The 16485-nt window shown below is 53.1% G+C and overlaps 3 protein-coding genes across 3 annotated transcripts; 1 reads left to right on the forward strand and 2 right to left on the reverse strand.

The window, feature by feature from the left end:
- Nucleotides 1-2114: 2114 nt before the first annotated feature.
- N0V96_002871 (uncharacterized protein) lies at nucleotides 2115-2910 on the reverse strand (the record flags this gene model as incomplete). The annotated part of the gene is made up of 3 exons (XM_053199130.1): nucleotides 2115-2404; nucleotides 2476-2588; nucleotides 2831-2910. 3 exons carry the CDS (start codon nucleotides 2908-2910, stop codon nucleotides 2115-2117), a joined length of 483 nt encoding a protein of 160 aa, XP_053043395.1.
- A 7298-nt stretch (nucleotides 2911-10208) lies between these two features.
- Nucleotides 10209-12938, forward strand: N0V96_002872 (uncharacterized protein; the record flags this gene model as incomplete). The annotated part of the gene is made up of 1 exon (XM_053199131.1): nucleotides 10209-12938. The coding sequence occupies one exon, from the start codon at nucleotides 10209-10211 to the stop codon at nucleotides 12936-12938; it is 2730 nt and encodes a 909-aa protein (XP_053043396.1).
- Nucleotides 12939-13760: 822 nt separating this feature from the next.
- N0V96_002873 (uncharacterized protein) lies at nucleotides 13761-14339 on the reverse strand (the record flags this gene model as incomplete). The annotated part of the gene is made up of 2 exons (XM_053199132.1): nucleotides 13761-14231; nucleotides 14316-14339. 2 exons carry the CDS (start codon nucleotides 14337-14339, stop codon nucleotides 13761-13763), a joined length of 495 nt encoding a protein of 164 aa, XP_053043397.1.
- Nucleotides 14340-16485: the final 2146 nt, after the last annotated feature.

Genomic DNA, 16485 nt, shown 5'->3' on the forward strand with positions numbered 1-16485 from the left:
TAGGAACACTTTCAAAGAAGATTGTAACAGAATATTCAACCTACGTTCTACGGCTTAAGGACCGGCACACGTGATCAGAAGACTAGGAATATCTCGTGGAGTTCACAGGAGCATGTATTCTTCGAGAAGATATCTTTCTACCGCTACATGATGTCTTTTCCTCCTAATTCGCAACTCACAAAAATAATCCATATTTTCCCTCGGGATGTCGTCTTGGGTAGTACGTTTCTTAAACAGGGGCCTATTCTACATAGAATTCTCTATCAAGGGCCTAAGAGAGCGAGAGACGTATGAAGGTACCTGAGTGCCTATCTCTCTGAATTTCGTTTATATTACTACCTATACACCGTAGGTTACGGCTTATCTCGGTTTAGTATTTCGTGTGCGGCTATAAGAGTGCTCTCATCTACGTACCTAAGGTATATCTTACTTAGTCAATAGAGCTATATATTTCGTGAGCGAAATATTAATGGTTCCGCGCGATATCTTTCGTAAAGAAGCAGTATAACTCAGTAATAAAGAACGTATTAGAACGCTTATAATGTAGTTAATGTCGAGTTATAAACGCTTAAGAGCTTGTTATATCTAGACTATTTGCTATTACTATTCGCTTCTAGTGACAGAAATATGTAAGTTTTTAATGCTCGTGTGAGCGAAAGGTAGTAAGACTTACTATACGGTCCCTGGCCGAAGACTCCTGGTCACACAGTCATTTAGGAGGAACCTGAAGCCTTGCCTTATTATGTCAAGGCCGCCCAACGTCCATGTCACCAACCATGTCATGCTCTCCATATTCTACTGAAAGCATTTCTTTTATTGATCCTTGTGGTCAAGCATCTGCTCTATATTGAGTAGGAGTATTCATGGTAAACAAGGAGTGAAAGTAGAGTTTAATGAGCCTGCCATGGAAATATTCCCCTTGGAGTTATGCCGTGGGTTTGAATATCTATCGAGTCAAGTTGTAGCGACATCTCCTTTCATATCTCACTCAGTAGCCCCAGAATACCGGACCAATTTAGACCTCACATCAATTAGATCCGGTGGTGATGTGGCCCACTCCGCGCCTCAACTGTAATAGCAAGCACTCTCGTTTGCAAGTGTGCACGTGTAGCGAACACCGACACAGTCAACGCCCCCATTCTCGTATCGACAACGACGAGTATAGCCCAGTCTGTAGATGAAACCCCTTTTCCCCCTCTCTCCCTCTCTCCCTCTCTCCTCTCTCCCTCTCTCCCTCTCTCCCTCTCTCCCTCTCTCGCCCTCTCCTTCTCTTCTCTTTCCCGAACCGAAAACTTCGGCCCCGGTCCCTCGGCCCCGTCCCGCCCATCGTGAGCGGATCCCCGGAACCCAACCCCCAGCCGAAAAGCCGAACGGGAGGCCCGGCCCTTTTTTTTTTTTAGCCCCCAAGACTTGCCCCCAATTAAACGTCGCTCAAAAGGCCGACGGGGATCTTTTATGCGGCCAGTCAACACCCATTGTCCTGCACTCGGCAATCAAACCAACCAGGGAGCACGCACAGAGGACCAACATCTTTTTCCTGAAAAGGGTTGGAAAAGGGGGGTTCATGGTTCATTGGATAGGCGCAGAAAAGCAGCTTGAATGAATGTAAAGTATCGGGCATGTCTGCATCTCAAGTGACACCCAATCTATAGAGAATAAGACGGTCATCTCACATAGTCTCCCTTGGAGCTATTGTTTCTGCTGTTCACTTTTCTACTCATGTCGGCGCAAACGCTCTTAAGCTTCCCCCCTCTCAGTCCGAAGGAAAGGAGACGAAACGAACTACATCCGTGCGCTCGAAAGCGATCCAAGTGGTTGGCATGTGAGGGCCATTGCTGGAGACTGTCGCACTCTGTCGCAAGTTGAATACAGCTCGTAGGTATTTACATCGCGTACAAAAGACGTTGATTTACACACGGACTACCATTGGCAGAATGGATGAGGTGCATCGCATCACATCAGGTCATGGAGGGAACCAAGTTTGAGTAGGATGCTGTTGAAAACCCGTCTTGCATCATAATCAATCACTCTCGACGAACTGATAACCGAACACGAAAAGGACCGATGGAGTTAAAGTTTAAGTTGATGCTGCTATATCGAACACACGACGGAGTCTACTCTTCGGCATCACCGCCAGCAGCAACAGCCTTGGCAGCATCGCCGTTAGTGGCGGCAGGTGCCTCAGCAGCCTTGACATCGCCCTTGGCCGGAGCGTCCTCGACGCCGTTGGCAGCCTCCTCATCGGCCTCGGCCTCCTCTTCCTCCTCCTCCTCCTCCTCAGCGTTGTCTTCACCCTCGGGCTCGTCTTCCGCCTCTTCCTCCTCATCGGCAGCCTCTTCAGCATCGGCCGCGTCATCCGTGGCAGCGGTCTCGGTCTTCCGCTTCTTCGATGGAGGAGCTTTCTCTGTTGGCAATCCAGTGTTAGCTGTCTGTTCTAGATGGATTGGCTAACAGGGCGCTCTCAGATGGGCTTACCGTCTACGCCGTTGGCGTCTCCGTCTTCCTCGGCATCTCCCTCTTCCTCCTCATCCTCCTCCTCTTCCTCAACGTCATCATCACCCTCCTCTCCATCTTCCTCTGATTCATACCTGATGGGCGAGCCTTGTTAGTTGTGTGTTTGAGGAAGATGGAATACCGGACAGCGGCTGTGTACATGAGAGCGTTTCCAGAACACTGGATTGGCCCGGCGCATAGCTACGGCAACATTGGAGCTTCAATGACATGATAGCTCTGGCTGCGCATTCAAGTTCGATGTCTGAGTAGGAACATCACTCGATGTTTACCACTTTCAAAGGAGGTCGACGGCATGGGCAGGATAGGAACGACTTACTCCTCTTCCTCTTCACCGTCGTCATCGGGAAGGGAGACAAGCTCCTCCTCCTCTTCTTGCTTTCTCTTGCGGGTGGACATTGTGTGATGGAGCTCCGGAGGGTTCAATTGGGTGTATTAGGTTGTCTCGGGATGAAATTTCAGTAGGGAATTGACAAGAGAGAGATGGGAAGAGAGAGAGATATGTAGGAGAAGTAAGGAGAGAAGAGAGAGAGAGAGTTGGGGGACGGCGGCCAGAACGAAAGGTAGGCAAGGTAGGTAGGTCGGCGCAAGGAAAGCTATGGGGGGAGGACGGGGCAAGGCCAAAGGTGGGTGGGTGCGAGTCGACTGGTGGTAGCTCTGGCTCGCTGGGAGCGCAATGGGCGGGCGCGAGGAAGAGAAGAGAGGAGGGAGTGCGAGGCAGTGTGGTGCGGTGTGCTGCGCTGCGGTGCGGTGCGGTGCGCAAGAGAGTGATGACTGAGGAGGGGGGGTAGGGAGCTCCCTCTCTCTCAGCTCCGTGGTGCGCGTTCTGCCATACTGTTTGCGAGGGAGCGTGTGCGAGGCAGAGCAGGCCGGAGGTAAGGCAAAGAGCCAAAGCCTACGGAGTAGAGGTCCCAGGAACAAAGTGCCAGAGACTTTGGAGCTGGAGCAACACCTAGTCCCGCTTCACCCAGTCAGGCCCAGAGACAAGAACTAGGCCAGGACTGAGAGGAGGGAGGCCAAGGTGGGTGGATGGGTGGAGGTGGCTGGGGGAGCTTCGAGTCGATTGTCAGGGGGCGTGCCAGCCGGTGACTGAGGGGCGAGAGAGAGACGAGACGAGACGACCAGCGGACGGGGAGACTGGAGAGACTAGAGACTGGAGCGACGTGAGTGAGAGACGGGAGAGAAAGAGGATCGCGCGAGGACGAGGGTGCGCGGGCGCGGGCGTGAACGTAGGCGCGGGCGTGAACGTAGGCGCGGGCGTGAACGTAGGCGCGGGCGGAGGATTCGGGGTTGGGTGGAAGATCCAAACAGGGAACCAAGCAGACTGGCGCGGCGCAAGTTGGTCGACGGTCAGCTTTCGAACTCGGAGTCTGACGCTCTGGTTGGTCTGTCGAGCACGAGGAGCTCGGACCTCTCTGGGGAAGCAACAGCATCACCATCCCTGCCCGGACCTAAGGTGCGTGCAGCAAGCAGCAGCATCACCAAACGTGGGAGACAAGAAGACGAAGCTCCGATCCATTGCCCTCAGAGAAGAGTACTGCGTAAGTGGCAGACTCCAGGCCTCCGTCCTCACCATCCCCCTTCCCTCTTCCCGTCTGGAGCCCTCCCCAATTCTCTCTCAGTCCTCCCTCCCCTTTACGCCTCCAACTTGCGTTGTTGCTCTCGGTTCCTGCTGGTTTACTACCCCCCCCTTCCCCTGTGTCAATCAAAAGCCGTGTCCGGAGCTGCAGGTCGTAGCTGGGAAAGCCAATAGCAGTCCTCAATCACTAGCAATTTCTCGATGCAGACACACCCTTGGTGTGAAGGAGTAAACCATGATAGCCGACCGCACGCTGACGTGATTCTACCCGGAACGGGACGTCATGAGCGCCGTCATCACGTGCGCTAGCCTTCCAGGTCCCGGTACCTAAGGTAAGGTACCAAGTCCAGTGACTCCAGTCCATCCGGGTCGCAAAGGCAAGTCCGTTCCGTCTTTAATCCGTCGCTGCTTGGCGGCATAGGACTAGGCACCTCCAGTCTCTGCTTAGGCCTGCACTTGCAGCCTTGAGACAGCCTAATAGCGAATGCCCTTAAGACGAGCGCCTGCCATTGTCGAGTTGACGTAGAAAATGACACAAGATGAGATATGGAAAAGGTAGCGAGTCCTTCCAATTAGTTGACAAGGACTGGAAAAAAAAAACTCGAGTATGAGCGGAACCGAAAGGAGAGATGTGAACAGTAGTGCGCGTCGCGTCCGTGACGTGTGACCACAGTCACAAAGTGCTCTCATAGTACAGAGAGGCTATCCCGGGTTGCCAACACGTGCTACTCAGCACTGGATGCGACTTGCATTCTTAATCGACAAGGGTTGTGTAAAAATGTGAGAAGCACCCACCATTGGATGCAGGCAGTGATCCGTTAAACATGGTCTGCTGATTTTGCCCATCTTGTTTAGCGGGTGTGATGGGCAAAAAGTCCTTCCTTCCTTCCCATCTGTTATCGGTTCATCGCAAGACCATCGCTATTAGCCGCTCGGGTAGGGCGGCCGAGAGTTGGAAAAGAAAGAAATGCCTCTTGGCAGTTGTTGAGCCACCAACCTGACTACCTAGTCCAAGGTTCCCCTCATGGTGTTTCTAGGGAGGATGAGACATTGCCGATCTGATATCTTGAAAGGGCTGACGTGTCGATAGTCCGAGGTAAGGGAAAGGCATAACGGCAACAGAAATAGGATATAGGAAGCTCGGGGGACGGGACAGGCCGAAAAGATATGGGCTGAACGCTTCCCGTGTCCAATACTCTGCGTGTTCTCGAGATGACTGAGCTCGTTCCTGACTATGCTCATGGTGTGTATGGTTGTGGAGTCTTTTGAGAAAGTTGGGTGGTATCCGGCTCTACGGATACAGTTCGGAGTTGGCATAGCTTCAGCCAAGGCCCCAGGGAGAGAGGTATGATAAAGGTATCTGGGCTGGACTCGCCCATCGGAGCAGCCGCCGAAAGTGTACATCGATGACACGTCGGCGATGCGCGGAAGACGGCGGTCTGGAAAATTGCGCGATGACAGGTAATGTTTGTGTTCGTACTGGAGCGGAGAAGCGGATAAAGATGGATTGTCGTAAAGGCTCGCAAGAAACAGGTAAGAAAACCGGACCAAGAGTCACGATTCTCGACGCTCAACTTCCAAGCTCCATTGTACTACCCCGAGGATGAGGATCGAGATGGAGTTCAGGCGAGGCGAAGCGAGGAAATAGACGAGAACAACTTCTCCATGCCCTGTTTGTGATGGGGCCGATGATCGAGATCAATGTAGTAGCGGCCGGCGTCAGAAGGGATGATGCATGCCCGCTGGTAGCGATATGCATGAGAACCGCCAGATTGGTACCCGTTGTCCCTTCTAGCGGCGAAGGGCCGAAGGCTTTGTGGTAGAGCATCCAGGGCACTTTACCTGAATGAATACATCTCATTTGGGACATGACCTCGGTTCTCTCGAGTGAGAGTCTCACCCGCCATTGAGCATGGCATAATGGGAAGCAACCCTAACTGAAGCCAAGGCCATGCTGTTGGTGGGAAAAGAAAATGCCCAAGACCGTTTGGTCGGTCCACATTCCACAACTGGACGTCAAAAAGAAAGCATTCCCAAATGCAGAAAAGGAGCAGAATAAGGTCATGAAAAAAAAGAAATTCAAGAGCAAACTAAGGAGAGACTACGCTAGTAGAGACCAGAGAGCCCTGCCAACGGCGTTTTCTGGGTCCAAAGTACGACGGACTAGGAAGAAAAACATGAGGAAAAAAGAGCTTCTCCTACCTGATGCGTACTCCATAGAAAGGAATGGATCAACAAGCTGAAAATGACGATAGGTGCAGATTTTCTCTGAAGGCCGCGCGAAAACGGAGAGTTGACCAGTGAGGATCGGTACGGTACGTTACCGGGCCCTAGGCCGGGAAATTGTAAGGTGATTGGGCAGTGGATGATGAATACTCATTTGGGAATAGCTTCAGGCACCAGGGGCACTAGCAAACCCTCTTCCCGCGAAGTGGAATGGCCAGAAAGCCTAAGGTGGAGGGCCGGCCCCAAGTTGTCCCAGTGGGAAGGGCCGCCGGCGCCGGACAGGAGACAGGCCTTGTTCGCTGGCCCCTGCAAGTAACGGCGCTGCTTGAGCCCCCTGCAAGTGGTTGCGTCGCGTCTCAGCATCTGATATCGGGACGTTGTTGTGTTCGCTGGTGGTGAGAGTTGGTCGGTCGGTCGCAGGCTCGCTTCCGGGCCACAGGCCTCGTTTCTCTGACATTTGTGTCGCCGCGGCATTTTACGGTACGAAGTACGGATATTCGTACGGATATGTATGAGATATCGGGAGGGTCGTGCTGCTGTTCCCTGTTCCTCGAGTACCCGTGAACGAGGGTCAATAATGCAACAGGATGCAATGAGAGTGCTTGTCGAAGTCGCCCACCGCCTAGGCAAGCCAGGTTTCTTGTCCAGGGCTTGAGGGTTGGGTAAAGTGCTTCCCTGTGCCTGTTTAGATACCCTGTCGCTATCGATTTTGCCCTTCTCGCCAGCTCCTGAGTGGGCACCATATCAAAAGATTGTTGGACGTTCCGTCTGCGCAGGCCAGGCAGGGAAATGGTCCGGGCGCTGTAATAATAACACCAAGGGTGTTATTGGCCTCGGGTGATGCAAGGGAGGCGGGAAACCCGCTGGAAGAAACATGAGACGAAGGTACATGTGCCAGAGCGTGAATTTGGTGGCAGGGGCAAGTACTTTTGTCCAAGGGCCACATCCCGAGTTGATGGATTCTGCTTCTCGAAGGAAGAAACGGGGACGTGACCAGGAAGAAGAGGACCGTGGACATGGGCGACCAGGGCGACATGGGGCCTTGGAAACAGGCGCTGACCGACTTGACCAGGCCTGGGTAGAATGCTGAGAGATGATTGACGAGTGACTGCGGGGAAGGATGGCACCTTGGTCCTTAGTAGCAGGTGTACGAAATTTGGTGACGATATGGATGGAGTGATGAATCGGATTGATGAGATTTTCTCAGTACCTGTAAGCCTGTAAGCTTGTGAGAAACGACGATTTCGGGGAAACAAGAGTCGACGATGGGCTGCAAAGGTGGCGCTGGCACCAGCTCTGACTGACTCTCTTCTCTCACCGTTTTTAATCAATCTGTGTCGTTGCGAGGGCGGCGTTCTTCCTTTTCTGGATGGGTCTTCAGGTTGGCCGTTGGTTTGTTGGTTTTCTGGATTTTGGTCTTGGTCCTAGTCTCGGTCTCGGTAGGAGGGAGACGTGAATGACTGACTCCATTCCATGTTGATTGCGACCCTTCGGAGCTGGCGGTGTCTCTCAGTGTCCGCTCCCGCCATCGTACGGATAGAATGGATTTAATGTACGGATACTCCGTATGTTGCGGAGTACTATGGCGTAGGTGTTTAGTGGTAACTTGGTAAGTAAGCATACGAGTAACAAAGTCAGGTAGAAATTGAGGTGTCTGCTCACCATCATAAGCGGAAGGTTGGAATTTGATAACAAATTGCCTTGGCGTATTTTCTGATGGTCCGTCCGCTTCCAAAAAAATAAAAAATAAAATAAAAAAAATGGTGGATGAGCATATTGAATTTCCAGTCGTTAGGGATTATGATATCGAGGGAGTGACCACGTCAGGCGAAGAACAAGCGAGAGAGCAAGGGGAAAGCGAGGACGATCCAAGTCTATGCAATCTCCTCATCTTATTCAGTCATCCTTCCTTCCTTCCTTGTTCTTTGGGCCGCTGTTGTTGTCGTTGTCGTCGTCGTCTCTCGTCTTCGTCTTCGTCTTTGTGGCTCGTTCCTTCCTTCCCTCCCATCCCTCCTTCTCTACCTTACCTTAAACTAATTATTTCCTGCACCTTCCTGCATTTGTCTACTGAGGTACACCTGCACCTGCACCTGCACCTGCACCTGCACCTGCACCTGCACCTGCGACTTGCGTCCGCACTGTTATCCAATCGCTCCTTCCCTCTTTCTTAATCCATCAATCCACCATCAGTGCAGACTGCAACAGCAAGAGCGGCAGTAGCGCAGCTTCCTCGTTGTTGTTTCTGGCGGCTCTTTCCCTCAGGCTCCTTAATGCAGCCCTGGTTGTTCCTTGCCTCCTTCTAAAATTATTTCCCGTTTTTTTTCGGCATCCGACGCCGCGCTTCTCGTCGGCGCAATTGGCCCGAATTTCAACATCTTTTTTCCTTTTCCTCTCTTCCTCTTTCTTCTCATTCCGTCCGTTCGTTCACCTGGGACTCGACTTGTCTTGCACTTTCTTTCCTGTCTACTTTTCCTCAACGTGCCAAGCAGAGCACCGCACTCTTTACTATTCGTTCCATCGCTCGGCCACTCTCGACCGTAATTCAACCTACTCGCATTCTGACTGCACGATACTGAGACGATCCGTCTGTCAAAGAGCAACCAATCACCAACCGTTTCCGATACCCGGCCGCCGCCTTTCTTTGCTTCTGCCTCGTGGCAGCGTCGCCCAAAATCTGACGCACGAGTCAATCGCCCTTTCGTCTCCGAGACACCTCAAACTTGGCGCCGCCACGAATGCCCAACCCGCCCTGCTACTTTCCGTGCCACCAAAACAAAAAGAAGGAGACCAACGCCTTGCACAATTGGGGACTGGAACCCTTGAGGAATCCCGTCATCGTTTCTTGACCTTCGACAAGTCCTCTTTTGTTGTTTTTTCTTGTTTTCATGTTCCTGCCCTGGGCTTGAACCAATGACGACGCCCCCGTCTGGGTCCAAACGCTCGCTTCAGTTTTAGCATCTTCATCTGCGACAACAGGCATCCGCCCCCAAAGGAGATTCAGGTCCCCCCCAAAACACGTCCGCCAACCACCATCCTTTCGTCCAATCCAATTCAATACCTCTGGCCGACTGGGGACTTTCAGAGGAGCACTGGAGACCTGCCACAACACCACAATACTACCCAGCGTGCCAGCCTACCGCACCACCCGGATCGGATACCGCTCCCTTGCTTTCTCCTCACTTTGCCGACCACGGCGAAGACGACGACAATCTCCTGCATCTGCAATTAAATCCGTCTGTACCTGCCTGCCTGAGCGGCTCGTCTCCGGCTCTCTGCATCTGTTGTTTCGCAAGTCCCGGCCTACTACATCCCAGCTCAAACGACGCCCGTTGACTCAGCTGTTGGTCGATCTCTGACGTCCAACTTCACCCCTTACATCCAGCCCCCAGTTTGCATGCGCATGCGCATGAACTGTACTCAGGGTATCACCTCGTCTCCTACGCCCTGTGACGCTGGAAACCTGCCATTCCTTGCTCGACTTGTCCCGATAGTCGCCCTTTTTTCTGCACCACCTTCGCACCGACCGTTCTTCATCCTACCATATCCTGGCTTCCAGCAGCGATCAACCACTGGAACCAGCCCCGCTCGACCAATACCCGTTGCGACTTGCTGAGACTATTCAAAGAGGGTTGCTGCCAAACGCAAGGTTCATGCATGTGCCGCAATGCTATCGTCAGGAACGCTTTTGACTGCCCTACCACAATCAACTTGCAAAACCATTACAGATACTTGACTGCGCTATCGTAACACCAGTTGCAATCAACTACAACTTTGCCGACAAAGAGACCCGCAAAGTAACACCGTCACTTGCAACTCCAACACGTTGTCTGCGAATCCAATTACTCGAGTAGAACTTGCTGCCACCATATAACGGCCTGGGGAGTCAGCCACGATGACCCTCATGGCCATGGCAGCGGACTCTGGCCATCCCGACGCCCAGATCACCCCCGGAGCCATGGCGGACCAGGACCCTACCGTCCACCGCCAGAATAGCATGAAGCATCGCCAATTCGGTATTTATGCTTCAAGGCGGACCCATCCGAAACCCATCTCAACTTCTGACGTTCCAGAGCGTCCCAATTCCGACTACCCACCACCATATGCACATCCCTTACCCACATCCCCTCCGCGCTGGGACTCGCTCGCCAATAACTCGAGCAGTTTTGGGATGCAACAAAACTCGACGAGCCCCCAGTCGCAGCCTCAGTCCCCTCGACGTCCTACCTATGATTCCACTCAGCACTACCCCTCCTCCCCTACGTTCCCCTCGCTGGCACCGAGGCCGGGTCACGACCTTGACGACGACTTGAGCGCCGACGAATGGACAAGCAGAGCCGCTCGTTCGATCAGATCCCCGATCCCGTACGACGAAGACGACCGTTCCTCGATCGACACCATGCAGGTTGACAACTTCTCTCGCCCGAGAAGGCCGAGCATCAAGCAACCGATACAAGACTCATACCGACCTCGAGCCAACTACTCTCCTTCAGAGCCGCGTTCTGACCCTAATTCGCACCATCAAGCATGGCCGCGGCCACGGGGTCAGTCCGGATCATCTGCAAGGTCGGCTTCGACGTTTGCCTCGATTCCAGCATCCGGAGGTGACCTCTATGAGCCTCGTGCTCCCTCTCGTCTACGAAGTGCCCCGCCTCCGTCAGGCCTCACCCGTCCTCCAATGGCCTACGGCCGTGTCGACAGCTCGAGCTCTGGGCTATCTACATATGCGAGGGAGGCGCCATGGATGAGTGGTGAAGACGAGATGAGATCGAGTTACCGATCTCAGATGACTGCGTCCAGTGCACAGGGAACGTACGTGACGGAAAGAAGCAGTGTTCTCACCAAGAATAGCTCGATTCCATCGCTGTACGCTAACGGGGAGGAGCTTAGTGTCGACGACGTTATGGGGATGTACGAAAAGGGCTTCCGAGACGACTCGAGCCCCGAGGACCACGATGACGACGATGTGCGTCCCGTTCCGGCGGCGGAGATCAACAGGCGGAACACGAGAATGCTGGAAGCTTTGAGTCAACCATTGACCGCACCCGCCGCCACCTCATTGACTGTCCCGACTTCGGACACTATTGTTCGTGAATCGACCGAGATGTTCAGGGTATCCGAGTACCCAGCTTCTTTGCCGAAGGAGCTCGGCTTGGCGGACTACGATCGAAACGACGATAAAGATACTAATGAGAAGCGAGACTCTGCAAAGTCTCTCCAGACCGACACACCGGCTACGTCTCCGCAGCTGAATAGCCCATCAGCCTCTTCTGCGCGAACGGCCGTAGATCCCGAGCCGGTCGAAACCGAGGAGCCAGGCGCACGAGACAGATACGGCTTCAAGAAAGCCAACCAGCATATTACCAGAAAACAGTATGACGCTTGGGACAAGGGGTACTCTGACTATCTCGACCGACGGCGCAAAAAGTGGACTGCGTTTATGAAGGAGAGTGGGCTTATGACGAACCAGCCAGAACGATTCCCTCCCCATAGTGCGAAGGCGAAACGCTTTGTGCGGAAAGGCATTCCGCCTGAGTGGAGAGGCGCTGCCTGGTTTTACTACGCAGGAGGCCCCGCCATTTTGGCAAAACACTCTGGTCTTTACGACACTCTTCTGCAGAAGAAGGCTAAAGACATTGATGTCGAGGCTATTGAGCGAGATCTTCACCGGACATTCCCGGACAATGTCAAGTTCAAGCCTGCAAGCATGGCATCGAAGCCAAACACGGAACCAACTCGAGACGTCCAGTCAACGGACGACTCCGAGAGCGAGGCCAAGAATGAGCCTGCGATCATTACTTCCCTGAGACGGGTCCTGCACGCATTCGCCATTTACAACCCACGCATCGGATACTGCCAGAGTCTCAACTTCCTAGCTGGCCTGCTCCTTCTGTTCATGGACTCCGAAGAGAAGGCCTTCTGGCTGTTGAATGTCATCACTCGCCTATACTTACCGGGTACCCACGAGATGAGTCTTGAAGGATCCAAGGTGGACCTTGGTGTCTTGATGAATGCCATCAGGGAGTCCATGCCTGCTGTTTGGGCCAAGATTGGCGACGATATGGAAGGTGACCCGAACGCGGCGCGGCCGGTGAAGCCAGTAAAAAAGCCGAGGGTGAGGAGGAAGAACCAACCCAGCATCTCGTCCAACCGTCTGCCTCCCATTACACTTTGCATGACGGCATGGTTTATGAGCTGTTTCATTGGTACCCTGCCTATTGAGAGCACATTGCGCGTGTGGGACGTTATCTTTTACGAAGGCTCCAAGACTCTTTTCCGCATTGCCTTGGCTATTTTCAAGCTTGGAGAAAACGAGGTTCGATCTGTCGCGGATCCCATGGAGATGTTTTCCGTGATACAGGCCATGCCTCGCAAGCTGCTGGACGCGAATGCATTGATGGAGGCTTGTTTCAAGCGTCGCAACGGCTTTGGGCACATCAGCCAAGATACAATCGATACGCAGCGGGAAGAAAGACGTGTAAAAGTCCAGACAGAACATCAAAGAGCCGCCACGTACGCAGGCGGTGTGGACAGCGCCAACGCTACCGAGGCCGAAGGAGAGGTCCGTAGGAAAGGCACCATTTTTGGACGTAGGAGGCTGGGCAGATCAGCAGAGGTATCGTGAGCCCGCCACAGAGGAGGAACAAAAGTTGCATGCATGCATTAAGCCACGGCGTTTGAGGAAATATTTGCATTTCAAGGGTAATGACTACATGGCATGCGGCACCATTGGGAAGCGAAAACGGATATCATTCTAGAAGAGGGCGGCGCGGTCACGCCCCCAGCATATTGGATTTTTGGTTCGGCATAGAACATATGTGGAGGAAGTGCCCGAACGGGTGAAGAACAGTCTCACCAAGTTGTAGATACGATGTCTGTTAGCATCACACAATGCTCAAGCTTTTCTTTGTGCCCTTGATTCCTGCGAGTCTTCATGATTGGTGCTATTCGTTTACCTACACAGCCGTCATGAGCAACGCCTCGAGTGTCCAGATCGTCACAATGCCATTATGCTAATTCCAGCAGGTAACGATAAGTGATCTGATTCAGCGTCCTGTAACAATCTAATATGAACGCCGTCCTAGATAAAGTGCATAATATGGGACAGGCCCAGGCTACCGATCCACGCAATGGGCCGATTGCTGGCTGCCGAAGCTCTGCTCATGCCCTCTGAAAGTCTAGAGACTATTCCAAATCCATGGGAAAAGCATGTAACAACTTGAAATTTCCATCTCCCCAACGCCGTTAATGCTCACTGTCTGGACCGATCAACGCCGTCGTTCTTAATATTCTTGCTCGAATCACTGGAAAATATGATTGGCATCCCCAGGAACTACGACACTCTGTCTTGTGGTGTTCTGGTCGTGCTTCCGTCCTCCTCTTCTGCCCCGCCGTAGCTAGGGAAGGCACTACCCACATCGTACTGTGACTGGCCATGATGCTCGCTTCATTTGGCAGGCACTTCAGAGGCGGTAAAGCTAGCCGGGCCCTTTGCGTAGCGCGTGACGTACTGCTTGGCATTCTTCTCAAACTCGGCGCGGTTATTTTTGAACTCGTCGGCGATGCGGGCCTCGAGGGGGTCGTCGGGCAGGGGCTCGACGAGGAGGGAGCGGACGGCCTCGAGGACGGCGGCAAGCTTGGTGGCGGGCTTCCAGTTTTCCGATTTGAGCATGCCGAGGCAGATGTTGCCGTTGGCATCGTTTGTGATGTTGGGGTGGTAGATGCGGGTGGCGAACTTGACGACGGGGGCCTTGAAGGGGTAGTCTTTGGGGAGGTCGACAAGGACGGCAAAGGTGCCGCCTGCGTAGGGGGTGTTTTCGGGGCCGGTGAGGGCAACGTGCCAGGCGTGGAGGTCTGAGTCGCGGGCGAGGGTGATGGTCATGCCCGTGGGAGGGGTCGTGGTGACTTCGGTCAGTTCCTGTGTGGGTGGTTTTGGGTCTTAGTAAGGGATGGTGGTGATCTACAGGGTGTATTTGGGGGTCTGGGGAGGAGTTTGGCGTACCTTTGCGATTCGCTTGCTCGACATGATGGGCGATGTTGCGTGTTGGTTGTGTATTCTAGAATGTTGATGGTGGGACTGAGTTTGGGTAGGTGATCGGTGAGCTTTGCCTAGTGGGAACCGGGAACCCTCAAGGTTGGAAGCTCTCGAACCGCAGCTGGATGGTGGAGCTTCGGAGGATCGAAGAGCTGTTGGCTGACGATGGGCGGGGAAGAGCTGTCCTGTGAGAGGTTCAGGCAATTCCGTGCGTTGAGTCTTGGTAGCAGAAATAGCATACAGCGTATCGAGGTCGGTGATGGTGTTGGCGACGATGTCGTTTCCAAATTGACCGTGGTGTTCTGGTTTGGGTGGAAAAGTACGTAGTCAGCTTGGTGTCTCGGCCGATGGCGGGGTAGCTGCCTCAGAGGCGTGGTGGGGTGAGGTCAGAAACAGCCACCTCAGGTCGGAGCGTCGCAGTGCCAAGGGCGGTTCTTCCTACACCCATTATGAGCCCAGCCCAAGGTAAGGTAGTGAGTGACGCAGCGGGGTAAAGACTCACTGGGCGTCACTATTCAACTGAGGCATCAGGGAATCGAGATTCATTCAGGTACCGGAGACTTGAGAAAAACCAGGGCCTATTCATCAATGGTCAACTACCCTTAATACTCCTGTTCTTCACCTTGCTTTATGGGCTTAACATGCAAGTGGTGGTTGTCTAATGGGACAATCTCAGTGTTGTAGATACAAAAATACTCATTCACTAACATCAATTTGAGAAGCAATTAACTTACGTGAGCAGACCAACACTCTCAGTTATGAGATACCTCGAGTTCACCCCTTTTTGGGTTCATACTATGGCTGAAATTGATCATCGAGTTATCTTCGATCTCATTTGGGCCTCGAGGTCTCGCTTCAAGTGAATTAGAGCTTTTTGAACCTCTAGATTCGGAGTTGCATACACAGACCGACCACTTGCAGTAGGATGCAACATCGCAGCGACAATGATACTCTCTAGACCAGCGACCCTTTTATATCACGCTTCATTACACACAAAGCATTTCCTTTTCAGCCTCTACTGCAGTGGCTTTGCAACCTCTGAGGACAAGCGAAAGGTTGCCATTGCATCAATCCCAGGAGCAGACACTGAGACTGAGTCGGACCTTGGGCCCCTCCTCTGGCAATGGTCAATAAATCTCACACAATCAGTAGATAAAGACGAAGCGAGATGTTCGTGTCTCCAAGAGTTAATATGGGAGCCCTGTCCACTTTCTAAAGATTGTTCGCCTTCTCACTCTATGCCTGTGCCTCTACTTATGGCTATTACCTTTCCCTTCAACGTTACCTCTTGGCAGCGGCTGCCTGCGTTCCTCGTCCATATTGAGGGGACTGAGCACGCGAGCCCGCTACTGTGTGGGTTGCGCGGCTTGCTTGCGAGGCACCGACGCGGCCAGGGACCAAGGGATAAGACGAGCCGGGCACGTTATGCATATCCCGAAGGGGTAATTGCTTACCACCGGAGATCTTTGCATCGGGACGGATGTCTGGGGAGTTGAGATGAAGGAAGCTCCCATCAGTCGACTCTTAATGATGCCGTAGATAGAACTTTACTATCTCGCGCGTGTCACGGACGTTCCCTATTCATCACTCTCTCAACTAGGTCACCCGGTCGAGAGCATCATTGCCCTTCCATCTGTAAAGGTCATGGCAAACCTTGGGCATGTGACTTTCTGACATGTGCCCCCTATTCTAGTCGACCAGCCTTACTGTGCATGCTGACCAGATGGCCGGAGAAGGACCAAGGAAAACGCCGCCAGCTTCTGCCTGCAATGAATGCAAGATGCAGTAGCGGACGATCTCTTGGCTAGGGTACCTTGGGTCCGCACCTCTGGCGATGCCCAGGCCTTGGCTGCTTAGCAATGGCGTCTCCCGGCGTTGATTCGAGTCGAGTCTCGGGGACTTTGAATCATCGCTTCCCGCGCGCGAATGCCAGAGGGATCAGTCCAGACTAGCTCATATGCATCGTCAGGCTTCCCGGCTGCTTCTCACTGTGCCTACGTCAGGCTTTCACTGACCGGAACAAACTATTCTACCGTATGACATAAACAAGTTCATTCTCGTGTGAGGATGCGAAAATTCTTCAACATGCTGTAGAATGAAAGTGGCTGATGGGGACCGGAGCGGAGGAAGTAAAGGC

The sequence above is a fragment of the Colletotrichum fioriniae genome (assembly GCF_027942845.1).
Source record: "Colletotrichum fioriniae strain IMI 355084 chromosome Unknown scaffold_2, whole genome shotgun sequence".
Taxonomy (NCBI): Eukaryota; Fungi; Ascomycota; class Sordariomycetes; order Glomerellales; family Glomerellaceae; genus Colletotrichum; species Colletotrichum fioriniae.